A 26,554-nucleotide genomic window follows, 5' to 3' on the forward strand; every position below is an offset into this window, starting at 1 on the left:
AACAAAATCAATATTGGTGAGATAGTCAATGTGGTCAATGAGTAATGTGTTATGTGAAGAAGAAGAAAGGAGAACATGATTTGAAATTTATGAGGATAAGTCTTGCAGCATTCTCCAAAGAATAACATTTATTGTAAAATATGAAATAGAAGACACAGAATCTGCAGAAAGATGCAAGGGTATGGGCACATGTGGTCTGTTGGCCATAGTGTTTACTTCCAGACAAATATAGCACAATACTCATTGATGACATTGTCACAAAATCTTCAAACATAGCAATGATTTTCTCATAACATACAATACTTTGCAAGTAATAAAAATCCATTCTTTGTTGTTTTATCATGCATTTTAAAAACTACATGATACCATCAATGCAATGAATGAAAGTATTCCACTGCATCTCTCCAATTATTGATTTTGGAATCACAAATCAAGTAAATGCTTTGTTGAAGGTACACTTCCAAAAGCTATGTCACAAGCTAACACTCATAAAACTTTGCTGTAGACTCAAAATCACAATATAAGGACTCATGAGTTGTATGAGCAATTTGCTGTCAATTTTATTTTTATTTTTTAATTGCATTAAATAAAAAATGTCTGAATATCTTAATGCAAGAATGGTTAACTGCAATCTATTACAGAATTCATGGTACCATAAAAAAGCAAGCATCTGTGAGAAATAGTCACTCTTCAAGTCACAGAAAACTCTGTAAGTGGTTTGGTAGAAGGGGCTATCAATCTATGTGTGATTTGGTGATGGTGAAGGGACAAGGCTGGGGTGGCTAAGGAAAGGGAAAGGAATGGGGCCATGAAGAAAAAACAAGAGGAAGAGAGAGAGAGAGAGAGAGAGAGAGTTATAGAGAGCCAGTCTCCCTCTTCATGGAAGTTATTCTTTTACTGGATTTGTCAAGAGAAACCAAATGCCTCTTTTGAGTCACACTGGCTCACTTTAGGGTTAGTGCCCCCCCTCCCCCTCTCTTTCTCCCTCTCAATTATTCTCAGAGCAACACACACACACATCTTCACAAGGCTAGAGCCTGGGGAGACATAGATGGATGACTCTGCATGCATGGATAGAAGTAGATAGTCCTTGTTGACACCACGTCACTATCTGTTCCAATACTTTGGGTAAGATGTTACATATATTTAAAATAATAATAATAATAATTCAGTGAGTTCCTGATGGTGTCTTGGGGCTTGACTGTGAACAGGGGGAGGTGAAGGTGGTAATTTATCAAGGGGCTGGCCTTGTGTCATGAGCTTGAGCTACAATAATAATAATAATACTAATAACCCCACCCCACAAATAGGGTATGACTGCAATTCTGACAAGGATTTAATATCTGAAATTATACTTTTTTTACACATGCAGAAAGGCACCCCCACATGGTTGCATGTTTTCACTCAGATGAATGCAAGTGCTTTTCTGATTTCCTTGATTGTTGTGATTTACCAGGGGGAGTGACTTCCATGTCAACAAATAAATAAACAAATAACAAAACAACCACATTTTGTGCATCTAAAAGTTCTCAAGGCAATCACAGAACCCTGGCTGAATTTTGAGCTATGACATTGTAATGCACAAAAGCCCTGTTAGACTTTGGGAAGGCAATCATTCTCAAAAGCTTTGTAAATTATGTGGTCTAATAGAAGTAGTTCAGAGCCTGCTACAAATGGAATTATTGGTGAGCTCTAACATTGATAGGGATGGAGGTTAGCAAAGCAGGGGAACACAGACTTGAGGCTAAGGAAACAGAGAGAGAGAGAGCCCTGATCAATGAATGCCAAGGGAGGGGGGGGGGGGTTGGGGTTGGCATTCATCAGTAGGGGACAGAGGGGGTGAGTGAGGTGCAGCTGAAGCATGGGGGATTAGGGTTAAAAGGTGGATGGTCCCCTTTAATTTTTTTTGGTTGGAAATCCACAGAAATAGGAACCAAACAAACATGTCTGGGTCAAAGCATTGGCAGCTGTCTCTGCAATATCCCTTGAGCTTCAAGGTACCACCCACAATAGGCCATGAACATTACACAGGATCATCAAGCTACCCTCATTGCTCATTTTGAACCACTCAATAAAATAAAATAAAAACATTCTGTTACTCCAGGTTTCCAATGATTTCCCATTCTCTTATTTTTAATTTTCGGGTGAAATTGATGCTCATTTGACCATGTGGGTGTTTTGACAGATGCATTTGTGTTGCAATTTTTATATATTTTAATAGAAATAAACAGAATGTATACAAACAATGGTTTTTTTTTTTTTTTTTTTTTTTATTTTTATGAGCAATGGGTTGTGTAATCATATGCAGTGGTTTGTCTTCAGGAGGATCCCAAAAATTTGAAAGAGGTGATTTCATTGTATTGCATTGGTAGGTTTGTGACAAACTTGGGTCACCCTGATCACCTTCAGTCTCTAACACTTTCTGCTATATCTCCACATGACCTTGATGTTCAGAATCAGCATATTTTCCATATAAAATTATTCTTCATTCCCAGGATCTTGAAATGGGAGATCAAATATAGGACTACATACATGTATGTTTTTGGGGTTGTGAAAGGTGCAATTAGATAAGAATGTTGCAGGTTCCCCAAACAACATCCATTTATTTTTTTTATTTTTTTATTTTTTATTTATTGTGGCGGGTATTAAATGTAATGTTCCCATCAGAGCACCTTCAAAAAGTCTGTAAATGATGCAACGAATTAACAAAAAAAAAGTCCCTAATTAGCATCACAAATGGTGGACTGATCAGGATGGAGATCAGGATGGACTGGGCTAGGCTAAATATAACTCGCGGTCATAGAAAGAGCAGAAATATCACGTCCCCAGCGAGGGGAGCACGGTACGCAAGGGGAACCAAAACCCATCGCTCTCCACCCGCAACGCCGCTCACCCACCACCGCGCTGGGCCCCATCGCCGCGAGGGGTGGGAGGGCACAGGTCCCATCCCCGACCCCTCCATTGATGACTCAGCCCGCTCCCTTCCCGATGGAACGACGGGCGACAGGGCGGAGCAGGCAGGAAGGCATTCTCTCGCTCTCTCTTGCTCCCTCTGGCTCGCTCTATGGTGGAGGGGGCTCCATGGCTTCAGTTCCTTAACTCTACAAAACAGACCGCTCCTCTGGGATTCATTGCAGTATTCGATCATCGCTACCGCGCCGCACAGGTGCTGCTATTGCAGGTTCCAATGTAGTGTTAGGAACACATGGTTTTCGAGTGTGTAATGTCGTTTACAAGGTGTGGAAGGTGCGTTTGGTGGTGATAGGGAACGTGCGTTTGAGGAGGACATTACAGAGTTTGAAGTGTTTAGTATTGTTGTGATCTGTTATTTTATTTATTTATTTATTTATATTTTTGTAGTTGTCGGGTCTAAAGCGTGTCTTGGTTGAAGCTTAACGGGCGGCTTCTGGAGCGGATGGTTTTTATCGGGAGGTTGGAATGAGAATTTGTGGAGTGCAGCGGAAGTGGAGCTGGAATTGGTTTGATTTTAGCTGCGGAGTGAAGGGGGGGAAATGGAGTGGAGGACTGTGATAATGTTTAGTGTTGTTTCGGTGAATGCGGTGATCTTATGTCATCTGAGGATATGGGTTGCTAATAGAAACTGCGTATGGGAAGTGGACATGGACGAGCTGTTACGTGAAGGTGTTCAGAGGGAAGCGTGTTTGTGTTGTTTTGTGGTTTGAGAATGATGGCTGGCATCTCTATGGCATTGATTTTCTAAAGAAAACCGCGATCATTTGCAGGAGTTGAGGTCCTTCCGAAATCTACGATTTGCAGGAAGATCGAGTAGTGTAGTTGAGTTTTAATCACAGGAAAACTGCGTGAAAGATTGGGAGCGGGTCCAATTTGGTGTGGTGTCTGCGTTCCTTGACATCGTTCCTTGAAGGTGTCGCTGAGGCTATCGTGATTGTGGAGGAAAAACTTCTGTATCTCTCTGTGACGAGCTCTGGACTCCAATTTTGTTTTGCGCAATCGAAGTGTGAGATGTGCGCTGTGCTGTGCTGTGAAAATTAAGAAGCCTGGAGCATTGAGCGCTTTGCGTGTTGTTTATAACGTCATAGGCAATGGCAAGAGCGAATAAGCTTATCAATGATCCCAATGGTGAGAGATACCAAGGATCGATGCTTGCTGCCTATTTGAACTTCATTGCTTGCGTGATTGATCCTGAACATAAATGGGGATTGTCTGTGAATGAACGTTTTCAGCCTGTGAGCAGTTTTACTCGTTAGTAACCACAAAGATTGGTACATTCGAATTGGAAGCAAGGACCGTAGCCTTTTTTCGGCCTCTCTATTATCCCTTTTCTCTATGTTTCTTCCTCTTCCGGTCTGTGCCTTCGTCTCACCGGGTTGCGACGTTGAGCATCGCCCCACTGGAACAGTGACTTTGCAGCTTTACGACTCCTCGTAGGTTTTCCTGATCGCTACTCCTTACAGGTGTGAAGATAGAGCTGTGGTGTTCTAAGACCTAGAGAAAACTTGGTCACGATGTATCATTCTCAAGCATGACCATGGGAATCCGACCCTTGGTATGAAAGAGAGGGAACTTGATTCATATACAGGATAATGGTTTAATATGATTAAATTTTCTATTGCATACACTCTTTCGATCGCTGTGATCTCGTCTCCTCTTCGAACGGTTAGCGTATATCCTTGGTGCTTTCATACATTTTCTTACGTTAATGTAGGTTTGTGCATCTCTTGTGTGCATGTATTGAGTAGTTTAAGTAAGAGGATGGGGAATCTGCTTTCCAGGAGAAGGGCTTCTCAGAGTCCTAAAATAAAGCAATAAATAATTTAGCATGAATATAGAATAATTGTCTCCCGTGTTGTTGATCTGCCCGGTCTCTGGAAGTTTCCAATTTTGTTCTTTTGTCTGTCATGCCGATTATTTTCTGAATTCTCTTCGTGCGTGACATCCCAATGAGGGATATATTTGTTTTGCCGTCGGTAGCTAGGATCATACTGTGATAACTTGGAAAATGTGGAGTATTAAATGGTTGTACTACGAGAGACCACTGTGGAAAGCTGTTGCAGCTTACGACAGCTAGGTGTGCCACAGTGCATTAGTAACAAGCGCTTACATGGAGTAAGTAGTGTCATTCATAGATCGTTGTAGTATTGTTTTAGATCGATCATTGAGATCGTCGAAATCCTTATTTTTAGGAAGAATTTTAAGTGTATATTACCATGAGAACCCTGAGTTTTCAAGTACTCGTTAACCTTTGGGGTGGAGCAAACGTACGATCAATATCATTGACATAGCTAACAATTTATTAAACTTAAAAATCTCTGTTAAAGAAGTATATAAAAGTTGCCGTTCGAATTTTTTCTTTAGAAATTATTCTTGAAATTGCAAGTTGTGAAACATAGTCGAGTGATTAGTACACGTAGTATTGCAGATCGGGATCGACGTTCTGTACCTCTTAATTATTTTAGATATGGAATTCGGTGGCTTAAATACCACAGCAGTAGTTATTGTCTATTTATTCTTCAAGTACTCAATTAGCCAAGAGTCTGCATCTGGAAAGCCTGATAGGACTCTATCACGCTTAAGCTCATACAAATAATTTGCGTTAATCGAGTTATTCCACTCTCAGCCTTGAAGCTTTCAGTTACTGAATGCAGAATAAACACAACTGAGTGTAGAAACCTGAACATGAGTGTTGGTAAAGATAAGGTTTGCATTACTGTTTTCAAATTGAACGTGGCGAGAATCCGACATTAACTTTCTGAGATTTCTTGTGAATTTACTGGTGTAGTTACTCGTTAAAGCTGCTATTTTCTTCTCGGCGGATTTCGAACACACTTATTTTCCATTAATCCTTTGGTACAAGTCATTGACTGAAGATTCACTATCTTATGTTGTTATCAATCAACATTGATAAGCCTTGGCAGGACTTCTCGTGCAGTCTGTTAACCATTCATCTTCATCGTTATTAAAACGATATCTTATTTTTTTTTGATCATGCAGATGTTGTTAAAGAGTTGATTGAGGGAGTGGTGGAGACATATCCTCACCTTACTTATCTTGATGGAATTCCTGAGGTAAGACCATTACGCTTAAGTAACTTTTTTGTGTTCGTAGTTTCTCTCATCTGCATTTGTGTAATAGTTACAGCGAATGTCTATTCGCAATGCGAACCAGCGGTGCATGATATAGTGCTTAGCACATGCGTAGCATAAGAAATTTAATGCGTCCCTGAAGCTTATTTGGTGATGTGTAGGTGAAAGTAATATTGCGGGCAGATATTAAACGAGGTAGCTATAATAAAGTTGCAATTTTATCAGGTATAATCTTTGTTTAAATCCTCGTCTGCCTTAGTAGTTAGCATCTTATTTTCAATGGGATGGTCCTGCAAAAATTATGTATTCTTGCTGTGATTGTTCTTCTTGCATATAGTTTGTCCTCTTCAACGTAAGGCAAATAATGATATGTTAAGTGTATGTCATTTAATCACGTTAGACACGGCGCAGTATCGGCAAGATCAATGCCAATGAATTTTAATACACGTTTTCAGAAAACTTCAGTAAGTAGTTATTGATTTCCAGAAGCCTTTATTTCGATGCTGGTGTGTCAATGTACAGGTGGTGGCAGTGGTCATGAGCCTGCTCATGTAGGATATGTAGGTGAGGGTATGCTTACGGCTGCAATTTGCGGGGATGTGTTTGCTGCTCCGTCGGTTAATGCAATACTAGCTGTAAGTCGAAACCTTCTCATACTCCTATCTGTGATGAATCTTGTTGAGTTTGTTAATTTGAATCAGCCAAGATGTCAAGTCTTCAACTCTTGGTGCGAGTGTCTCTCGTCGCATGTGCCTTTTTTTTTTTAGTTGGTTTTGAATATGATTTCAAATTTTGAATATAGCCTGAACTTATTTGAAAATTATTATGGTTTAGTAGGCTTTAGGAGGTGATTGGGGAGTAGCTGCGCCTGGCGCAGTATTTAGTGAAGTGAATGGATTGGAACTATGAATGCTACATTAGTTGCAGAATTTGTTTCATGGATTTGTTACGCCAGAACAACCTTCTGCTCTGCTGATACTTTTTAGGATGTTACAGGGAATCCGTGCGGTAACTGGACCTCCCGGTTGTCTCCTTATTGTGAAGGTATCGATTGTCATGGAATGCATTGATATTCATTGTGACGTATTAAGTCACTCGTTATACTCATTTCTTTTTGTATGCTGACAGTTCTTACCTTATGATTTTGGGTGACTTCATGATTGCTTTTCACTGCAACTAGATAGTGAACAAATTCTACTTGCACACTAATGGTGCACTGTGGTTCTGCGCTATAGAAGTTGCAGTAGAATGTAATTGATTGATTATCTAAGCAGAGTCTTACTGGGGCATTTTGCACGACGTCAGTGTAAGTACTGATTGAAGTATGTTTATTCGGGTGCCAGAACTACGTAGGAGATCGCCTAAATTTTGGGTCTGCTGCTGAGCAAGCGAAGGCAGAAGGGTTCAAAGTTGAGGTATGGATGCAAAAATGCTTAAGAGTTGTAGATACAACATTTAGCAGGTGCTCGCCTTTTACAATGATTCAGTCTTTTTTCTTTTCACATTTTCAAAGTTTTAAAAACATACTTTTATATTACATTTCGCTCGCACAAAAGTCCAGATTTCATCTCCTGTTGCGAGAATTATGGAGGCAGAGATAACCCGGTGCTTATTCAATTTATGTGCGCTAGTGCAGAGAACACCCTCTGTTTTGTCGCTAACTGCAGCTGCAGTTGATGTCGGAAAGTGTTAGTTATCATGAGTCTCACGAATTTGGTGCATCTGGATTCTTACGGGATATTATTTGATATGTAAATTTTTCATTCTAATCTTGAAAATAATCTTTGAGTAAGTAGAGCAATGTCTCATCTTGTGTTCATTGATGCAGATGGTGATTGTGGGTGATGATTGTGCTCTCCCCCCTCCGCCACGAGGTCCAGTTGGTCGACGAGGATTGGCGGGTACATTATTTGTTCACAAGGTATAACTTTCGCTTCATCATAATGACCCTTTTCCTGATACCATTAGAATGCTTCGTAGTACATCCTCTGTTCTTTGGAATTCTATGGGTAACAAAATTACTTTGATCACTTCACATTTTCCGTTCATGAGCTTTTGATGCTTTTCTTGTTGTCATTAACCAAACAGTATGAAACAAGTTTGGTTAAGCAGCTGTAGAGTAATAATCACTCACGTTCTTTGCAGCAATCATATACAAGACATCATTTTTTCCAAATGTTTTTGTTTGATATTATTAAAATTGTTAATATTATTTTTGGATGAATAGCGTTGAATTTTTCTGCCCATTATTTTGGCTCTCGATGTGACTTGAGGATAATTTAGTGGGTTCATTTTTCTTCCCAAAAGTTAGGATGCAGTACACGGGTATGGAAGGGAGCATTTAGGGCGATGAGGATGATCTTTCGACTTTTGACTGTCCAGTTTATTTGATTCATTTGTGAGCTTCTTTGCTAGGTTGCAGGAGCAGCCGCTGCAGCGGGGCGATCACTTACTGAAGTTACAACTGTTGCAAAACGAGTTGCAGAAATGGTAGGTACAATGGGGGTAGCATTGACTGTGTGTACAATGCCTGGGCAAAATCCTTCAGATCGACTGGGACCTGGGAAAATGGAGCTGGGTTTAGGCATTGTAAGTTTATCCTCAACATGTTTGGAATGTACATTTTATGATACAAGTTCCATTCGTATAGATATTAGAAATATTCTTACTTGTGATGTGAAGTAAGTTCATTGGAAATAGTTTCTATCTTAGTGACAGCCATGTGCAATATATGTAGCATGGGAAACAGTTTCTGTTTGTGTTTGTGTGCTGTACTCTTTGTGGACTTTATGCTAAGTGGAGTCAACAGTTAGTGGATCATTTCAAAATCTAAGTATTGTGGAGATCGTATTTATGTTTGCAGCACGGTGAACCAGGAGCTTTGGTAGCTGATTTGCAGCCCGTAGATTCTGTTGTGGCTCACATTTTGAAGCAAATTTTATCTCAAGTACGTTATTATCTTTTTGTAATTTTGTAGCTTAGTGCTGGGTTTTTTGACAATTGAATATTTTTGAAGATCTTTGCATGTTTGCGAATCTGCTATAAGATACAATAGTTTCAACTTGGGTTATGTTTGGGAAGCTGGAACAATCAGCCTACATTAAGCTCCATATTTTGGTTTTTACGTAGTATGGTGAACAATTGCTCCTTCAAAAGATCAAATAATACCAAGTTCGTTGCTGTCAGTGACAACGGGCGTGCCATCTTTGATTATCCACTGTTTGCAGGAGACAAACTATGTGCCTATCAAACCAGGGAGTCGAGTTGTGCTCATGGTGAATAGGTACTTGTTCAAACGCTTGAGAGGGTTATTTTGTTCTGAGTTCTTATTGCATCGCTCCTTCTATTCTTTCGTTCCGACTGTTATATCTTGCAAGGATGATACCCTTCTCTTGGTTCGAGGATGTGGCTGCATTTTGCTGCACTACTTTTTCCGATTTTGTTGGATGTTGACAATTTTCAGAACTAAAAGTGAGATAAATAGAATAAATAAAAATTGGTTTGTGTAGTCTTGGAGCAACACCGATGATGGAGCTAATGATTGCTGCTGGGAAAGCTGTTGCACAACTGCAAATAGAGCATGGCTTAACTGTAAAACGTGTTTATACGGGTTCCTTTATGACATCACTTGACATGGCAGGTAATTGTGTTGTTGCAGAAGCTTCTCTATCTTAGGATTCTTCTAGAGGGTAATTATTTGGAAACAATAGGTCTCTAGTTATATGTTCCTGCGAGGACACTGGCACAACTGTTGTGTTCTTCATTTTATGCTGACATCAAGTATATTGTATTTTCCCAATAGTCCTCTTGCTTGAATGTGCCTACGACCATGATGGATAAACCTGACACAGGGTTGCGATTCTTTTACCTCGTTTCAAACGTTTTTCGGGATGAGATTACGCAGAAACTTTCTAAACACATTTTGTTGTGTCTAATCTACAGGAATGTCACTGTCTGTGCTGAAGGTGGACGACTACATTTTGGATGCACTTGACTCTGCAACCCAGGCGCCAGCGTGGCCTGCTGGAGTTGCTGGTATAGAACAGAAACCGACTGTCAATTTGTCAACCTCATTGTGTCATAAAATGCGGTCATGGGCGATCCGTAGTTATGACTGGCTTCTCCCGAGTACAAAATTATCCTGATAGATGAAAAAGCTTACGCTTTCAGAACTTTTTCGAGGGTTTAAAGTGATAGTTTTCGCATAGATTTATACAAGTTACCATTAACTGGAGTTTCGCCCATGAGTTGATCTAAGATTCTCATGTTAAGGAAAGCGAATGTATTATATGATCCTTTTCAGGTTTCCATTAAAGGCTTAAGATACCACAAGCTACAAGTTTGACTTATCCTTCCTCTTTTTGATGGTATCTTCAGGACCCCGTCCGTCGACAACTTTGCCCGTTGCCCTTCCACCTGCACCGGCAAACCTCATTCCGGTACTTAGCTCACAGAACCTTTCGTTATCTGTAGGCACATGTAGGAAAGCTGAGGTTCCCTACCCAAGTTTGGGTTTTGAGAGACTTGTGTACAAACTTTCTTACATTAAAAGAAAAATAGAAAAAAAAAAAGAAAAAAGAATCATCTTCTCAGATGATGTGTATCATTGGATGAGATAATTTCTTCTTGATCTTGTTCTTGTTCTTCCTTCTCCATGGATTTGACATCTGGTTTATGTGTTTCAAAGGACCTATTTTATTGCCTAACAGACAAGTTCATAACCGATGATGAGTCTGGGGCTTTACACAAATAATTCTCTACATGTTTAATGTCCTTTCATCTAATTGCATGGTCAAATTCAGATTTTGTAACATCATTTAGAGGATTAAGCGAAGCACACGTAAGCTCATCCTAACTGGTTTATTGTATTGCAAGACATCCAGCGGGATGCAAACTTATAATCTCGTACAAGCTTAATAAACATTAGTTGATAGTTGATGACTGTTCGAATTCTGAAGATATCTGAGCAGGGAGGGAACTCGTTACTTGAGGTAGCTGATACCTTGAAGCTGAAATCACCATTTTAGTTAGTTTCTGTCTGTACGCAAGTTGCACAGGAGGCCCTGTAATAGGTGAATATTGGTATTTATTTAATTATTTATTGCTGCTGTTTACTGTTTTCATGTGAGTTTAGGTAGTGATTGTTTTACTCAGTTTAGGGAGTAATGCCAATGTTTCAAATGCATGCATTGAGCAGAATCCAGTTCGCCCACAAGAGTTGAGCGCACAAGGTCGGAAATTAGAGGTTGCAATCAGAGCTGGCGCTGCAGCAATGCTGGGCCTCAAAGAGTTTGAATGCATGGGATGGATTAGTTGGAGATGGAGATTGTGGATCCACGGTGAGAATTTCTCACTTGCACTACCTAAACTGTGCACTTCACATCCAACTCCTTGCCCAATTTTAGCCGAAAATTAATCCTGGTTGTATCGATTGCTCAAACATTTTATCATCTAAATCCAGCTGCAGTGTTTCTTAATTGTGATTTGGTTGGTTAGTTAAGCACAACTTGCTGTTAGAATTACTTCATAATATTCCAGTGGATCCATCAAAACAGAAAGATAATCTGTCATAGTATATTGGTGTTGCTCTAATTAATGGTACGATTATATTCTTTTCAGGGGCTGCAGCTTTTGAGCGAGCATTTGCCGCTGTGGATAAATATGGTGGTGCGTCGACTGGCCGTCGCACCCTATTGGATGCTTTTTTGCCTGCCTCATCTACTCTGTGAGAGGTAAGAGGTTGCTTTTAGAATATAATTCTACAATTGACCGAGTTTCCTCGTTCTTGCAGCAATTTACATTTACACAATTCAATAAGTTGACCAATGTTACCTTTTTCAGATAATAGGGTCTATCACAAAAATTCACTGGGAGTTTTACAAAATTGGGTTCCGAGGGATGATCCATTGATGTCGTTCAATTATACTGCATATACAGGAGTAGTAGGTGCAGCAGCCACAAAATTCATGCTGGCATAGGTGATCTAGAACTTTCAAACATGGTTTTCAAATTTGCTGTTTTTTTTTCCACGTACATTGTATTGTAATTACAAGTCAAGTTATAAACCAATCGTATTAAATTGATGAACGTGCAATGACCCTGTTTTTCTCTACTTGGATTGTTAGAATAGCAAAGGGTTACTGCTGCATTTGATCGAGTTATTCATATAGTCTTTCCATTACTTCTGCCACGTGTTAGAGTTGGATAATTGGAAGTAAAATTTTGGCTGTGTCAAGTCTATTACATATCTATTGGTCATCATCATGGACACCATAAACATCTCGTAATAGCTACAGATATGTTACTGCTACGTCTAGGTACACCATTGTTCATTTCATCAATCCTATCGCCAGTATAACTACATCCGACTTACGTTGCAATTGTGCATTTAATTTCTTCTCAACTTGTGCCCAGCTGTTGCAGAGTTCTGTACCTGAGTATGTCCTCCCGAGAGTTTCAGACTCTGGAACTATGGCAGCCGCAGAGTGGTTGCAGCTGCCCAGGCTTTGTCACCTTCCTCCTAGCAATTCTGCTCCTTGTGTGAACATCGAGATTGGATGCCATGCGCCTCCACTTCTCCTTTTTTCTGATCCTTTACAGAAGTTCATCTGGCCGTTTATCCATGATTCAATACTCTGGATGACCATTCTTGACACGAAGTTATGTCTATATTTCAAGATATGTTGGGCACTCTAATATATGACCTTGACCAGCTTTTTACCTGCGAATAACATTCATGATAAAATTTGAGTGAAGAGGTGGTTTGGATTGTCGCTCTTCCTAGAAACACAAGACTGTATATTATGTGCTCTCTTTGTAATTGCATGAAGCTCCCAGGATACAATAATATGTCAACATAGCTGAAGCCACTGCTTCCAGTGGCTACTGAGAACTGCCGCAAGCTGAAGGCCCTGTTGAGGGTTTCGTAAAGAGTTACCGAACCGTTCTCCATGCGTGGACTTAAAAATGACGGTGTAAATTGTGGCCCCTCATGGTATGTAGGGTGGTGAATTCTCACTATCTATTTTGATTTTTGTCGCCAGTTTCACCGATATGCAACATGATCATTTGGTAGCAGTATGCAAGGACAACATAGTTTCTACAAGTTTTTGTGTAGAAAATAGAGCAAGTTGTACAGCGGAGTACATTGTTACTGCTGTATGACCTTGTAACACTCGCATTGCATTCTGAAAGATATTCGTGGGGAAAATCCTATTCCTTCTGTCAGAAAGCTCATATTCTGTAATTCTGTATTAGCTCACTAAACTCATAGCGCAACTATCAGAGTTTAGGTGTGCTGTTGGATCAAATATCATTGTGATAAACAATGTAGCCTGGGAAATTGTCGAAGGGTGCCTGGATGAACTCTGGTGCCCACGGGTAGAGCTTCAGCTCTGGCTTTGGCTTCTCTTCAGGTTTGACTTCTTCGTTTCTCTCATTCTGCTTTTCTGTATTTAATCTTCTCTGCTGGTCTTGTGCTCTACGGTTTCCTCTCTTCCTTTCACTTTAGACTTGTTTCTCTTTTTACCCTTCTTTCCCGCTGAAGTTGGTATATCTCAAAACACTAAATATTCGAACATGTTTTACATTCATTATTGGAACAGTGCGGGTACTGGAATTATTTATATTGCAGCTTGAAGACATTTACAGGAGGATTAAGCTGCAAGATTTACATGGCAAGCCTGCGTTGATACACTATCAACATCAAACTAAAAGCTCTCAGGTCTTAAAGCTAGGCTCAAACTCAGTTGCAACCAGTGTAGCCTTCGGCTGTTATTTTTCTATTTGTTCTTAATCTTTTTACAACGATAATGGTTGCACGATGTTTGAAACTACCACCATTAGTAACACATTGAAGAATGCAGTTGGAATTAAAATCCTGTGTGAGCTTTTCATATAGACACAGAACAAGTTTCCCAGTTCTGATATCATGTCTGGACTAATCTGAGTCGGTCATACCGTCTGCAGCGTAAAACACCCCTTTTGACATGAATTCACCCATGAACTTGGGCATGTTACGGCTGTCGGATATGCCCTTGGACAGATTACGGCAATCCGGGAACTTGGACAAAACATTGGTCACAGACTTCGGCATTTTCGCCTCAGGCATCTTAGGCATCTTCGGGCGAAAGATTTTTCTAGGACTTTTCCCCCCTTTATTTTTTGATTTTCCCTCTTCCACTAATGCGGTTGTCTCTTCTGTCTTTTCCTCTGTTGACTTGGCTTCTTCCTTGGGTGGCTCTGGTGGTGGTGATGGGGTGGCGGTGGCAGAAATCAAAGTAGCCGCTTTTCCAGACTTGCGGATGCGACGCACCACATCATCCGCATCAACTTCTCCAACTACTGTTGCCTTTTGCTCTTTATAGTTTACTGTGTAGGAAGTGACACCTGCAAATATTCAAGACATACTCGCCACGGACACGATTAGGTTTCCGAGGTTGTCATAACACCAAGAAACAGGGTAAGCATCCAGCTAAAACCAACTTTGTAATCGGCTGTAGAATCTGAGTGAAGTAACCACCAAGGTGCCTTCTGCACTGTGAAAAATAAAGATAAAAATAATAATTGCACTATGAACTGATTGAGCTTGATGGGGAGAATCAAGTACCCGGGATTTTCTTCAGGGTTCTTTTCACGGTTGCTGCACACCCTTCACAGTGCATCACCACACTTATCTCCACCGTCTGCACAATTTCACCCAGTCACTCTGTCACATTGTGCATTAGAAGAATTTGCCTAACAGGGGTAGTCTTGTTCTTCCTGCTTACCGCTATCATCTTGAATTGATAAATCCTATTTAACGATCGGAGTTAACGTACTATTAAACATTCTATAAATACCGGCAAGCTGCTCGTGATGAGTGTGATCTCAATTACATCTACTTAAATTTGACGTCTGAATTCAGGTGTTTACGGCGCAATCTAGAATCAATATAATCACCATTATAATCACCATTACAAGGAAACCTACAAGTTTCCAAGCAACGCTCGTGAATTGGACGTCCACTCCAAATATAAAGTTGCTGATGGATTCCTCATGAACCTGAGGGTTATCTGGAGCTATGCTGCTAATAGGCCCTTTCAAAGCCACTGGAGCCACATGGTATAAGGCTGAAGCTAGATTCTACATCCGGAACGGCAAACAATTGATGTCTAATCAGAAAACAAAAAATCAATACGAAATGAAGGCAACAGAAGAGACTGTCAGTTGAAGGTCTATGTCAGATTGTGCACCTGAGACATTTTGGACAGCGTCGTGAAGCTGCCTAGCTCTAATCTCCCGCCCAGGCAATAACCAGGCTCCGAAAGAGTCCAGACTAAGCTGATAATGTCTCATGCACTTGTCGATGTCCTGGAAAATCCTGGAATCTCTATAGTAAGGCAAGAGCACACGAACTGAATCCGTGACAAAGCCACCAGCTAATCAGCCACTGCTGCGAGGCAAACCATCGGCGCAAACTTAGTCCAAGCGATTGTTGACACTTCATCTCCATAAATTTATGACAAGCAACGGAATGAGGAAGGAATCAACTCAGTTGACAAAATGAAGACTGATGCCAACTCGGTCAATAGACCCACAAATTGTTACTAGAGAATTCTCCGTGTCAGTCTCATACCCCTCTCAAGGTCACAAGGCGAATGCAATCAAAGCTTTCCAATCGACTCAGCAATCAAAACACGGTCTGCTACCGTATCACAATTAGGGATCGAATCGTGTAACAGCAGAATATTCAGCTCCAGACAATCCGAGTCTACCTCAGAACCTGCTAGAATACTTTGCCAGAACATGGCCAAGGACTGGGATGGTGGGAGACCACGCTGAGCTTGTGTAGGGGACAACAACATGAGACTAAGATAAGCATTTGTGGCAACCTTCTCCAGGATGGTATCCATTTTGCCTGCGTCTTTCACCATTTACCAAGTGGCAAGGGCTACCAGGACTACAACTTCAACTGTGGAACGATTCTTGGGACAAGAGCGGTGAGGCAACCACAGCATTATTGATGCATCGATTGTCCCGTCCCACATCAGTTGCAAGCCCTCCGAGGTGGAGCCCCACAACGCTCGCCTCACATTCGCTCCAAGTGGTGCTGCCAAAATGCTGCTGATCCTGCGACGAAGAGACCTCGCCGGAATCTCATCCAAAGCTGGATTCATGCATGCTCCTCCCTGATCATTGGCCATCCCCTTTCACCGCATGTTTCCATTTTGGCTTTTTTTTTTAACAGGAAGTAAAAGCACAAGGTTATCACATTTATCAATTGTTGAGTGTTAGGTACCAACTACCCTTCCAAACAATCTATTTTCTTTGTTTTGTTATGTTTCATTGTGTTTTTGACAGATTTTACAGAAGTGTGAATTGAGGTTGAGATGGGTGGGTTTGATTGGAGCAAGTTAATATTTTAAATACATTGATGAGTTGTGAAAATGTCAATTAGCCTCTTGTTTTTTTTTAATTAGAAAATGTAACAAGGATGTTATAAGGTAGGGTAGGACATTTTTTGCAATTCTCTTCCAAGTGGATTTTCCTAGATGAACATCGACAAACATTCATCCAAGAATAAGGTGAGCAACTATCACTCTAATTGTTTGGACAATTGTTTGTCTTTCTAAATTTTTATTTCTTAACCAAAATCCTAATTTCAATTCTAACTTCTAATCTCCTAACCCTAATCCCTAAATTCAACTTACAATTTCTAACTCATATATTATATAGCTATAAATGAAATATAATCAAGTGCAACTACTTCTTTGAAATTTCAAAACAAAGTGTCAACAAGACACCAAAATATTAAAAATAAATTAATAAATAAATAATATCAAGTCATAACAAATGATCTATGGCATTTTACAAAGTCATATTTTACAATAGTTTTGTAAGACCAAAAATATTGCATCAGTTTTTAAAGTATTTTTGAAAGTAATTCCAGAATAGCCATTTCTACTTAATTAATAAGTTTACACATTACATTGTAAATTGATCCAAATGTAAGATTAGAAGTAACTTATTAAACAAAAAACACGAATTGCTTATTAAATACTCAATTTTTATATATATATATATTTATATATTTATTGTGATATTAAATAGTAAATTTGAACTCATAAATTTATAATTTTTTATTTAAAATAATTTTTTAATAAAATAATATATTTAATTAATAGAAAAACCTTACATATCTTAAACTTTAATATCAACTTAAAAGTTTAGTTTGTTGATTTTAAAAAATAAAAAGTACATGGATATTTGTTGAAATAGAGTATATTATAGATGTTTGTTCAATCTCTATAATATAAAGTGTTGAGTTTATAACTATATTATATTACTTGCTTTACTACAATACATATAAAATATTTATTAATTGTTTTAGTTTGACATATTATTTTAAATCTACTTTTTATTCAAAATTATTGTATAATACAGTTCTACAATTTGAAATTTATTGCTTATATATGTTTTTAAAAATATATTTTTTAATTATAAGAAAAAATATCAAAAGATTAGAACCTATTTATTATTATTATTATTATTATTATTATTTCTTAAAATTGTATATTTTAAAATTTCATTAGAACTCTTTTTTACCCATTTCTTTTTTCTTAGGATTGTTTGAATTTTTTTATTTATTTTATTTTATGTTATACCGAAATTATTGGATAAATTGAAACATGCATGAATTATTACATTTTGATAATGTTGCAAACAGTCTTTTACAAATTCTTTAATTTTTTTAATGTTTATAAATAAATAAATAGATTTATATGTTTAGATGGTTATAAAGTTGATCTTTGTAAGATATGTGACAAGCACATCAATTTTATGATCATCTAAACATACATATATCAACAACCAACTAACATGTACGAATATAAATAAACCCAACAATTTCTACATGCATTCTTACTTGTTATACATGCATTTCATAATACCTTGCAAAAAAAATACATAGTTGCACACGCTTCTCTTCTTAAAGTAATTTCAACACGCACAATTCCACTCTATTCACTTATGAAAGATACAAGTAATATTACTTAAAATTTTGTAAATCTCTACCAAATTTTTCATTGGAAAATACCTGCATCATGCATTAGTAAAATCCATCCATGAAAATAACGGAGTTTTAAAAAATAATTAAATTTTACACTAAAATATGTATATATATATATATATATATATATGCCAAATTGATACAAAATAACCTTAAGCTACTAAAAAAATAAGAAATAACACTTAAGATTGTAAAATAATCTATCCAATGCAATGTTTGTACTTGTAGCAGAAGCACTTTGGATGAGGTGGGCACCTAATTGACACAGAATAGGAACTCAAGAGATGTGGGCCCACCAGAGACCAAGTCATGCTGCTCTCTTTACCTGCACAACAATTGCTCCCTTTCTTCTCAAATTTCTGATCCACCACACCACATGTGCAAATTCTTCAACAGCTTTTAAATAGTTTTCAACAGTTTTTTCTGACCAGTTTGCACTGTTTCCACTGCTAGTCTTCTGTCTTGCAATCCAATATGCTGCTGTGGATAGCGTGGCACAGCACTGCAGCCTAGAAGAGTTATCAAAGTGTCACAAGAATGGTGAACTTTCGATGTCGTCTTTGATCCTTTGAATTCAAAGCCACACATCTTGGTAAATTCTGAGACTACTCGCAATAAATTAGGGTCTTGGTACCTGCTGTAATGAATGCTCTCCTTTGTAATTTGCTGAGGTTGCTGCTGGCAATGGGAAGAAATATTCGGGAAGGGGATGTTGCGAGATCGGAAAGATTACAGGTCACAGTCTTTGATTAAAACTATAGAGTACAACATTTGGTGAAGCACCAATTTCTGGACTTTTATATCCTCATGCAAAGTGATAGTTATTATAAGGCCATACTCCGTGGCTAACTTAATAGTTGAACTTCAATCTAATAACGCTAATGTGCAAAGAATGGAAAAAATACCCACTTACCATCAGCAGACATCTGATGCTGCTCATTGCTGCAACGTTCTTACAATCTTCGATTTTTCTTCACGTAGAGCCGAACATCTGCAGCTATCTGACAGCTTAAGGAGCTCATCAATGCTACGAAACAGAATAATGTGCTCACTCACTCCTGCCTCCGCACAATTGCACCAACAAACTTTCACGAAGTGAACCGATTGAAGGATTCAAACAGCATCAATGTAAAGAATTGTAAGCTTTAAAATCACCCTAGGGTTCAGCGAAGTCATAACCCACAACAATGCAGGAGGTCTTTGTAATAGTGGTAGGACTTGCGGTTGGGAGGAAAAGTGATCAGAACAGTGCTTAATCTAAATAACAGGAATAAGTAGTTTTTACAAAGTCAGCAAGCCATTCTACATAATCCCCACCAACCTCATGACCTCCAGAAGAAAACACGCTTAGGTCTGCACTTTCCTCAGTGTCTGCATTACAGGAAGATGTTGTCGGCGTGGACTCCATTGTTTCAACGTAGTTCTGCAGAAGGTGAGTCTACTAATCACCTCCCCTCTGTGCAATCTCTGCTTTGGAGCTATATCACCAATTCCCTGGGAGTGCCTTGTCAAGGATACATCATGTTTATGGTGTATCCTGTCATGTAGGTTTTATAGAACAGTCATTTCCATTCAAGTTTATATTAAAACAGCAAATGAATAGTGGATATTCAAAATTTGAATAAAACTGGCTTGTAAATCATGCTGCATATTGAAAATGTATATGTTTTTTCACAAATTCATTCTTATTCTATTTGTGTTTTCATTGTTACATATTTTGTAGTGCTCTGAATGTTTGGATTATAAAACAACTGGTTAAAGTTTAAGCAGCAAATCACTGTATAAAGGAATCACAAAGTAAGTTGTTTTGTTATTTTTAGCTATGTGTGTATGTGTGTGTATGTTAAATAAGAAAGTGAGTTTTGATTTGATGAAAGAAATTATATTTGATGGGAATTAAAATTGATCTTCCTACAGACCCCCATGAAGTTTGAGATGTAAATTACTGTACAAACAGTTTTAAATCTTGGTTTCAAAACACAATGATTTGTAAACCAAGTATGAAGATAAAGCAAAGAAGTGAACATGGCAATGAAAACCTGGATAACAACAGTTGTGTAATTTGCAAAGTTACCTGGAACTCATTGTATCATCATTTTATTTACTTATTCAAAAACATGATCAATGTTATCATATGTGGCACTAAGATATATGAATATGAATTGATGCAATCATATTCTCCTTCATTTTCAATAATTTTTTTTATTAAGTAAATTTAATGAAATGATGAGACCTATGCTTAAAGCAGTTTGAGATTAAACTCATCCATGATTTATTATAGTGTGTGTATTGTTAATTCAATTTCTTTCAGAATAAAAGTAAAACGAGGAATACATTGGTTTAAGTTTTGACGCGATCAGCATTCGAGATCGGTGCCGGGGTCGACCCCAAGTATTGTGCAGAAGCTCTTGTAATACGCGACCCGCGACAACATCTGTCTGCGCCCTTCTTCGGAGTAGCCACCGTTAATGGCTCTGGTAGTCCCGGAGAATGATTTGGCTAGAATGAACCGATGGCTACCTTGAGTCATCCAGAACCAGAAAGCTGTCTGAAATGCAATGACAGGGTTCGTGGAAATCTGGCCTGGGACTTGAAGAAGGCGTTTGCCTATGTAATCGCCACAAGCACCGTAGTTGTAGTTCCTGCACGAGAAAACGGAAGGACATTGCAAATCGTAACTTGTTAACTTCTTCAATCGGAGCGGAGATAAATGGTTTTAAAAAACATTCGAGTATTGGATGTCTATAATCTTCTAATTTACCAAATGTCAACAAAATATTCGAGTTCCTGCTGCATGCTCTCTAAAACCTTGTTGTGTTGTGTTTCATGTAGACTGCACTCACCAGAACAGTTGAATGGGACCTCGTCCAAAGTAATAGGGTTCTTGTGTCTTAGAACATGGGTAGGGAGATGTTGTATCACAGTAACCTTGCTTACACTGTATATTACAGTTTTGCTCGTATTGTTGCTTTAAACCTGCGCGCTTGCATACTAGTAAGCATAATATAGTTAAACCAACTCCAAACAATTGTAAATAAAACACATGCTGACGCACACAAGCACTTTATCCTTTTAGTGACTGATAGATTTGCAGCAGCCAATGTTCACTGGTTAAGGGTATTGTAAATCCACATGGGCTTCTAATCCATGAATAGGCCATGGCTGTGGTGCGGAGCTACAATATCAGTACCTTGAGACTCGTGCTTAACTTGCAAGTGCCAACTCTCGCTTCTGGTCTTCAGGAGATCCCGAATTTCCGAATTGAGTGAAAGGCGTCCCTGCAGCGGCCTTGAGGCTGTCGTATGTGTAGAACGAAATATGACCTGGGAAATACTTCTGATCGAAGTCAGCTTTGGTTATAAAGCTCGACCACTCAGCTGAAGCTCCTTGTACCAGGCTCAGAACAAGAGCTGTCATGTCGTCGGAGACTATTCACCAAACTGAACAGTGAGGCTCTCTACAAAATGACTGCTGCTTCTAATCTGATCGTACTTGCATGACTTGCAAGATTAGGATGTGAAGTCGTGTTGCAATGAGGTTCTGAGGATGAGTTTATAAAGGAGTGGTGAGGGTGCACATTTCAGTCCACGACCTAGTACTGTGTTCAGTCTCTTGAGTAGTCAATATATATAGCGCAGACTGGTTGGTGTGGTCCGATTAATTACTGAAATCCCGAAAAAAGCCCACGACCTGCTTGTTCAGTCTCTTCAGTAAGTACAACATATCCCACATCGCTTTTGGATAAGCTCCATTCCCAGCGCCGATTTACCACATATGTTGTAAAATATAGAGAAGATTCTATGGAATGTCGTCAGTCGAAGCTTTGTTTCGAAACTCGGAATAAGAGCGTCTCCGCCCCTTAAGGCTAGAACGATGCGCCAACAGGATAATCTACTGTTTATTAAAAATATCCTCAAGGAAAAAATCACCAGCGCAAATCGCCCCTCCCAAGCTCAGCATCCCCCCAACACCAAATTTGAGAAGCTCTGCGACCAGGTTATTGACTCAATACCATTTTATTTAATTTAGCCAGTGAAAGATTTCGTTGCAAAAATCATAGCCGTTTTTCATCTGTGCACATCGCACGGGCATTCCGCAAATATTATTCAACTTACAATGCAAACAGTGTTTCCTAAAAAAATTGCTCACCACCCGAAGTGGCAAATATACATGACGTTTGCCAAGGTTTAGCAGTGAATTATATAGTACATATAAGCATCCGTACCAATATAGTACATGCCTTGCCCAACAAATTGCTTATCACCGACACGAAGTATTTCTAAACCAATCTTACGATAACCTCACACGGAAGCGTACATAAGACATTCTAAAAGTATCAAACACGTCACCACAGGTATTGGACTGTAGTATCTCACAAATTGACTGCTTACCCATAGTATCCTGCTGATCAAAGAACTGTACTATAGTTACAGGGGTTATCATACAATCGATTAGCTGTGTCAACTGCCCCAGTTGTCAAAAAATTAGGCAAGTTCAAGTTCAAGCTTCTTAAATGCTCTTTCCAAAGAATCAGCGGACTCCTCTTCCTGGTGATCTGCTAACTTGGCTGAGCCTTCAATTGAACCTTCAGATGTCGATACACTAGTGTTCGACGCATCCAAATGGGAAGATCTCAAGTGCGCAGGCAACTTTTCTTTATGACCAACTTCAGGCAAATTGTTGATTTCAGTAATGGAGCCGTTGTCCAACTCAGCTTCCAGTAACGAAAATTCTACTTCAAGATCCATGTCCGCATCTGTAATGAGAGGTCCCTCAGCTACATGAACACATCAGGGTTCATTACATCTCACTTTGAAAAATTCATAAACAATGTAAAGAACTCCAGAACAAAGAGCGAGTATATTGACAGAAGATCAGATGCGTTTCCACGACTAATTGCACCTAGAAACCACTAATTTACTTTGTTCTCCTGAACTAGATGCAGAAATTGTCGAATTAAAATGACCAAAAGGTCGATATTGAAATTCAATGTGGGACCAAACCTGACCCGTAAGCCGCGTACAAGTAAACAATGTTAATCTGTGCAAATATGGCCAACATGGAACTGATTGAATCCATAAATGATTAATCCCTGAAGAAAACGTGTGTAAAGAGCAGAGATGGCACCTAAACTTGCTTGAGTTTCACGTTGCTGAGAGATAGCTTCATCCACCTCATCTAGACACGTTTGAACTTCTACTAAGGTGACATGATTATCTTTGATCGCTTGCGCTCCTACCTTCACAGCATCAGCAACCTGCATCACCAGATCCAAGATTCAGAAGCATCCAAATTAAAACTAAGAAAACTAGACAAATATAGACTTTGTTTGTAAGCATGAATGTTATCTTAAACTGCGACCATCTCTACCACTAATACTAGAAAAATGGCACCTAGCACTCGTGCAGGCATTCACCTTTCTTGTTGCCTCTGCATCAGCAATGGAGGTCAAAATCTCGTCAATTCTGTCCATGGAAGTCTCACATTTTTCCTTGCTTGCCATTAGGACCTTCATTCGATGTGCATGCCGAAGAGCCCCTTTCTTGTCCCTAGACTTAAGAGCCAACAACGTTGCAGTTCTTGAGCTGAGTCATCACCATAAACTACATGTTAAAACTAGATGAAAACAGCTGGATTTACATTCCTCCAGCCATTCGGGAGAAATAGTACGGAAAAAATTGAACGTTTTCAATTAGACAGCATGCACTAACAATAATGAATCTGACCTTGAGAAAAGATCAGGAATTAACTCTAATTTCACTTCATGCTTATGACATGATTCGATGTACCTTATAAATCACAAAAACAATCCGAACTTTACATGCAGAATGAGCGACTTGAGAGAGCCTAACCTTGCTATCCGGACATCAAGGACATTTATTTGCTGCTGCAACCTTTCCAAGGTCCAGTGCAACCGCAGTAAATGACTATCAAATTCTGAAGAATCTGCGACAGGCTCATCCTTGAGAGCAATTTTTATTCCCTGCAATTAGAGCAAGCTTTACATGAGCCAACAAGAAGATAGAAATAATCACTACAATAATGAGTTGGCAACAACAATCCTTAATTTACAAATACATTCCAATACATGTCCCCGTCAATTCCAGTGGAAATATATGTATATGTATATATATATATATATATATATAGATAGATATGTGTGTATGTGTGTCAGAGAGAGAGAGAGAGAGAGAGAGAGAGCGAGAGAGAGAGAAGAGGAGGGATAATCTCAAGCAGCGCTGGAGGTATCACATAAGAAAATGCGTTCCTAAACTTCGTGAGATGTCTTCTATAAGTGTCTAAAAGAAAAGTTACGTAGAGATTGAAAGAAGTAGACAGCTGTTAGATACACACCTCGATATTTTCTTTCCCCCCCAACTTTATATGACGAACTCTGCCTTGATTAATCAACAAAGCCATCAGTAAGTCTGCAGTCTCTGAGGAACCGCAGAGCTCTCGAAATCGCATCATGGTGACTACGCACACATGTCTCCACTCAGCTTCTGACAACTTTTTGATAACTGCTGCGCTCCGATCCTGAAGAGAAGACATCCCATCGCATAAAGCTTGAATTAACCAATAACTTTCAAGATAACAAAAGACTGATGTTAGGGAAAGAAATCATACTATGATGTCGACACGAAAGCTTTTCACAGAAGACCTGAAGGCACGCAAAACAGTCGCAGGAACAGATTTTGGGTAGGCAATTTACGAGCTATGAATTCCTACCCAGCATTCAGTAAGCCAAACCATATATCTTGAAAATGGCAACATGGCTTACAAGTGTTTCATTAGCAATATTGATTTCAAGTTTTTGACAACTCTATGAATCAAAAAAGTTTCAAAAAGCGAGATGAATAGGAAAGTGTACCTGGAGAAGAGGAGTGACTATCAGCATATCAGGCATTAGACTCGGCTGTGCTGCATCTGCTGTACCACGGACTTGGTTACCCATCCATGCGAACACTTGTTGAAAAACAGAACCAGTATATTGGGTAAGAGTTGCCTTGGGCCGCATCAATTCTTCTCTGGTTTGAAGCTCCCCGGATTTGCGCATTTCAGTCTAGGCAAGAGGTAAGAGACCAGGTTTCAATGAGTAAAATGTAAAATCTTCAAACTTAATGAGACGTCATTCTAACACATCAAAGAAAATGCTGCATGAGTAGTAAGCGTTGTACCAGAACCGTAGACATTCCCAACGGTGTTAACCCTTCACGAACAAACCATTGATGCTGGACCTGGAAGGAAACACAAGAAACTCGCAGTCAAACCAAATCCATCACCAGAACTAAATCGACACAATGCAGGTCCTGAGTTAAACCATATCACGTACTTTGCTTGGCTCGATTGCAACCACGCCAAGATGACATGCACACTTCACCACCAAATCCTTCCAGAACTGGAGCCTGTTCTCCCAATCCACCCTCTGTCCCGAAAAACCCTTAAACCGAGCTCTAGACACCACCTCGTCGTCCCAGTCCGGCACCTCCGCCCTCAGAAATGCTGCCAAAGGCGACTCTCGCTCACGTAGCGCCATATTTTCTCAACCTACAACCAAGATCCGCAAGTACTTGAGCAACTACCTCCTCATCCCCCAATCACTCTCTCCCGAAACCTAATTTCACAGTAACATAAAATCCCAACGATTTCACGAGTAACATACGCTAAAACAGAATGTGGAATGTTTTCTACGACAATACGATCAGAGGATCGCAACCCTCATCGACAATTCAACAGCACCACAGCAGCTTCACCCTTTTCGTCAAATTTATGAGGTTTCTACAAACCAGTGCCCAAACAGCCACATCTACACAATCAGGGACTACTGAATATCACGTAATCGGAAGCAATTGCCCTGAATACCTCAAACTCGTGTGGAGGCTTGCAAATTCTACGCTACACCCATTGATCGATCCGTCGATTCCGACGAACAAAGTCTACGCAGCATGAAAACTGATCGCGACACGGTCCTCGAACACTTCCACGAACAATTTCCAACGTCTGTGCACAATCCCTCCCAAAATCTGACGTGGACTTTAATCGGAAGACTTCAATTAAATATTTGGAAAATTAATTGTATTAATATTGAAAATTGTAAAAACTAAAATCCTTAAAAAGACTAACATTATGTACATTATTTCACCAATAATTAATGCAACTATATAGGAACCAGTGTTTAGGATTTATGATTACCAGGGTGTCCCCAAATTTGTGATGGTTGAAAAGTGGGATTGTGGGGCAGCCCCCAAACAAAATTCAGCACCCATGTTTGTCAATGTGGATCAAATTTCCAAACCTCCAAACTGCCTGGCCTTCAATCTTTGAGTACAAGAAGGTGTTCAAGGTTGACATCATTGCTAAAAGAATTTGGCAACCTCACATCTTTGACAAAATTGAATATGGATGGGTGTTCAAGCTTGATATAATTACCAAATGAGAT

At 39.3% G+C, this 26,554-nt stretch overlaps 5 protein-coding genes and 1 pseudogene across 14 annotated transcripts; 2 read left to right on the plus strand and 4 right to left on the minus strand.

The window, feature by feature from the left end:
* The first annotated feature begins 2,635 nt into the window (after positions 1-2,635).
* On the plus strand, positions 2,636-3,929 carry LOC112279991 (uncharacterized). Of its 6 annotated transcripts, none has more exons than XM_024514864.3 (2): positions 2,636-3,181; positions 3,744-3,929. In XM_024514864.3, the coding sequence occupies exons 1-2, from the start codon at positions 2,754-2,756 to the stop codon at positions 3,748-3,750; spliced, it is 435 nt and encodes a 144-aa protein (XP_024370632.3). In that variant the 5' UTR covers positions 2,636-2,753; the 3' UTR covers positions 3,751-3,929. The 6 variants fall into 6 exon arrangements, with proteins under 6 accessions (XP_024370632.3, XP_073389002.2, XP_024370633.3 ...); XM_073532901.2 differs by lacking the exon at positions 3,744-3,929 and adding an exon at positions 3,392-3,625 and having other exon boundaries at positions 2,651-3,246; XM_024514865.3 differs by having other exon boundaries at positions 2,654-3,166.
* LOC112279989 (putative 3,4-dihydroxy-2-butanone kinase) lies at positions 3,146-16,318 on the plus strand (annotated as a pseudogene). Its single transcript, XR_012217207.2, has 19 exons — positions 3,146-4,101; positions 5,974-6,047; positions 6,227-6,290; positions 6,588-6,700; positions 7,062-7,109; positions 7,409-7,480; positions 7,894-7,986; positions 8,481-8,654; positions 8,929-9,012; positions 9,293-9,348; positions 9,575-9,705; positions 10,008-10,100; positions 10,443-10,504; positions 11,263-11,404; positions 11,685-11,797; positions 12,003-12,043; positions 12,480-13,480; positions 13,670-14,526; positions 14,971-16,318. The product of XR_012217207.2 is annotated as a putative 3,4-dihydroxy-2-butanone kinase (transcript).
* LOC112279990 (uncharacterized) lies at positions 13,676-15,441 on the minus strand. 2 transcript variants are annotated; one of them, XM_024514857.2, is made up of 3 exons: positions 15,299-15,441; positions 14,674-14,749; positions 13,676-14,453 (listed from the first exon to the last, which is right to left on the minus strand). In XM_024514857.2, the coding sequence occupies exons 1-3, from the start codon at positions 15,305-15,307 to the stop codon at positions 14,005-14,007; spliced, it is 534 nt and encodes a 177-aa protein (XP_024370625.1). In that variant the 5' UTR covers positions 15,308-15,441; the 3' UTR covers positions 13,676-14,004. The 2 variants fall into 2 exon arrangements, with proteins under 2 accessions (XP_024370625.1, XP_024370628.1); XM_024514860.2 differs by having other exon boundaries at positions 14,674-14,772; positions 15,299-15,439.
* A 1,633-nt stretch (positions 16,319-17,951) lies between the features above and the next one.
* Positions 17,952-19,168, minus strand: LOC141045208 (uncharacterized). 2 transcript variants are annotated; one of them, XM_073532903.1, is made up of 4 exons: positions 19,028-19,168; positions 18,543-18,789; positions 18,370-18,439; positions 17,952-18,141 (listed from the first exon to the last, which is right to left on the minus strand). In XM_073532903.1, the coding sequence occupies exons 1-4, from the start codon at positions 19,052-19,054 to the stop codon at positions 18,069-18,071; spliced, it is 417 nt and encodes a 138-aa protein (XP_073389004.1). In that variant the 5' UTR covers positions 19,055-19,168; the 3' UTR covers positions 17,952-18,068. The 2 variants fall into 2 exon arrangements, with proteins under 2 accessions (XP_073389004.1, XP_073389005.1); XM_073532904.1 differs by having other exon boundaries at positions 18,543-18,623; positions 19,028-19,158.
* LOC112279865 (endochitinase At2g43610-like) lies at positions 18,459-21,846 on the minus strand. Its single transcript, XM_073532661.2, has 6 exons — positions 21,805-21,846; positions 21,305-21,464; positions 20,958-21,090; positions 20,449-20,756; positions 19,436-19,608; positions 18,459-19,172 (listed from the first exon to the last, which is right to left on the minus strand). Exons 1-4 carry the CDS (start codon positions 21,844-21,846, stop codon positions 20,471-20,473), a joined length of 621 nt encoding a protein of 206 aa, XP_073388762.1. The 3' UTR covers positions 18,459-19,172; positions 19,436-19,608; positions 20,449-20,470.
* A 396-nt stretch (positions 21,847-22,242) lies between these two features.
* On the minus strand, positions 22,243-26,128 carry LOC112279398 (uncharacterized). Of its 2 annotated transcripts, XM_024513796.2 has the most exons (9): positions 25,978-26,128; positions 25,448-25,662; positions 25,293-25,352; positions 24,986-25,177; positions 24,469-24,651; positions 23,967-24,097; positions 23,531-23,699; positions 23,242-23,371; positions 22,243-22,891 (listed from the first exon to the last, which is right to left on the minus strand). In XM_024513796.2, exons 2-9 carry the CDS (start codon positions 25,649-25,651, stop codon positions 22,599-22,601), a joined length of 1,362 nt encoding a protein of 453 aa, XP_024369564.1. In that variant the 5' UTR covers positions 25,652-25,662; positions 25,978-26,128; the 3' UTR covers positions 22,243-22,598. The 2 variants fall into 2 exon arrangements, with proteins under 2 accessions (XP_024369564.1, XP_024369565.1); XM_024513797.2 differs by lacking the exon at positions 25,978-26,128 and having other exon boundaries at positions 25,448-25,971.
* Between the last annotated feature and the right edge of the window lie 426 nt (positions 26,129-26,554).

The sequence above is a fragment of the Physcomitrium patens genome, chromosome 3, assembly GCF_059467195.1.
Source record: "Physcomitrium patens ecotype Gransden chromosome 3, ASM5946719v1, whole genome shotgun sequence".
NCBI lineage: Eukaryota > Viridiplantae > Streptophyta > Bryopsida > Funariales > Funariaceae > Physcomitrium > Physcomitrium patens.

What these genes read in the sequence shown, in the direction of transcription:
- LOC112279991 (XM_024514862.3), top strand. Translation starts at nt 2,754, where the DNA reads ATGGAGATCAGGATGGACTGGGCTAGGCTAAATATAACTCGCGGTCAT. An exon ending in CACAGGTGCTGCTATTGCAG is followed by an intron (nt 3,182 to 3,391) that starts GTTCCAATGTAG and finishes TCTTGGTTGAAG; the next exon opens with CTTAACGGGCGGCTTCTGGA.
- LOC112279990 (XM_024514857.2), bottom strand. An exon ending in AACCCTGAAGAAAATCCCGG is followed by an intron (nt 14,454 to 14,673) that starts GTACTTGATTCT and finishes GAATATTTGCAG; the next exon opens with GTGTCACTTCCTACACAGTA.
- LOC141045208 (XM_073532903.1), bottom strand. Translation starts at nt 19,054, where the DNA reads ATGAGCAGCATCAGATGTCTGCTGATG. An exon ending in GCATCAGATGTCTGCTGATG is followed by an intron (nt 18,790 to 19,027) that starts GTAAGTGGGTAT and finishes CATTGCCAGCAG; the next exon opens with CAACCTCAGCAAATTACAAA. An exon ending in TCCTATTCTGTGTCAATTAG is followed by an intron (nt 18,142 to 18,369) that starts GTGCCCACCTCA and finishes TGCATGATGCAG; the next exon opens with GTATTTTCCAATGAAAAATT.
- LOC112279865 (XM_073532661.2), bottom strand. Translation starts at nt 21,846, where the DNA reads ATGTGGGATATGTTGTACTTACTGAAGAGACTGAACAAGCAG. An exon ending in AGTTAAGCACGAGTCTCAAG is followed by an intron (nt 21,091 to 21,304) that starts GTACTGATATTG and finishes GCAAGCGCGCAG; the next exon opens with GTTTAAAGCAACAATACGAG. An exon ending in GGTCCCATTCAACTGTTCTG is followed by an intron (nt 20,757 to 20,957) that starts GTGAGTGCAGTC and finishes TTTCTCGTGCAG; the next exon opens with GAACTACAACTACGGTGCTT.
- LOC112279398 (XM_024513796.2), bottom strand. Translation starts at nt 25,651, where the DNA reads ATGGCGCTACGTGAGCGAGAGTCGCCTTTGGCAGCATTTCTGAGGGCG. An exon ending in TTGCAATCGAGCCAAGCAAA is followed by an intron (nt 25,353 to 25,447) that starts GTACGTGATATG and finishes GTTTCCTTCCAG; the next exon opens with GTCCAGCATCAATGGTTTGT. An exon ending in TGAAACTCAAGCAAGTTTAG is followed by an intron (nt 22,892 to 23,241) that starts GTGCCATCTCTG and finishes GTGTTCATGTAG; the next exon opens with CTGAGGGACCTCTCATTACA.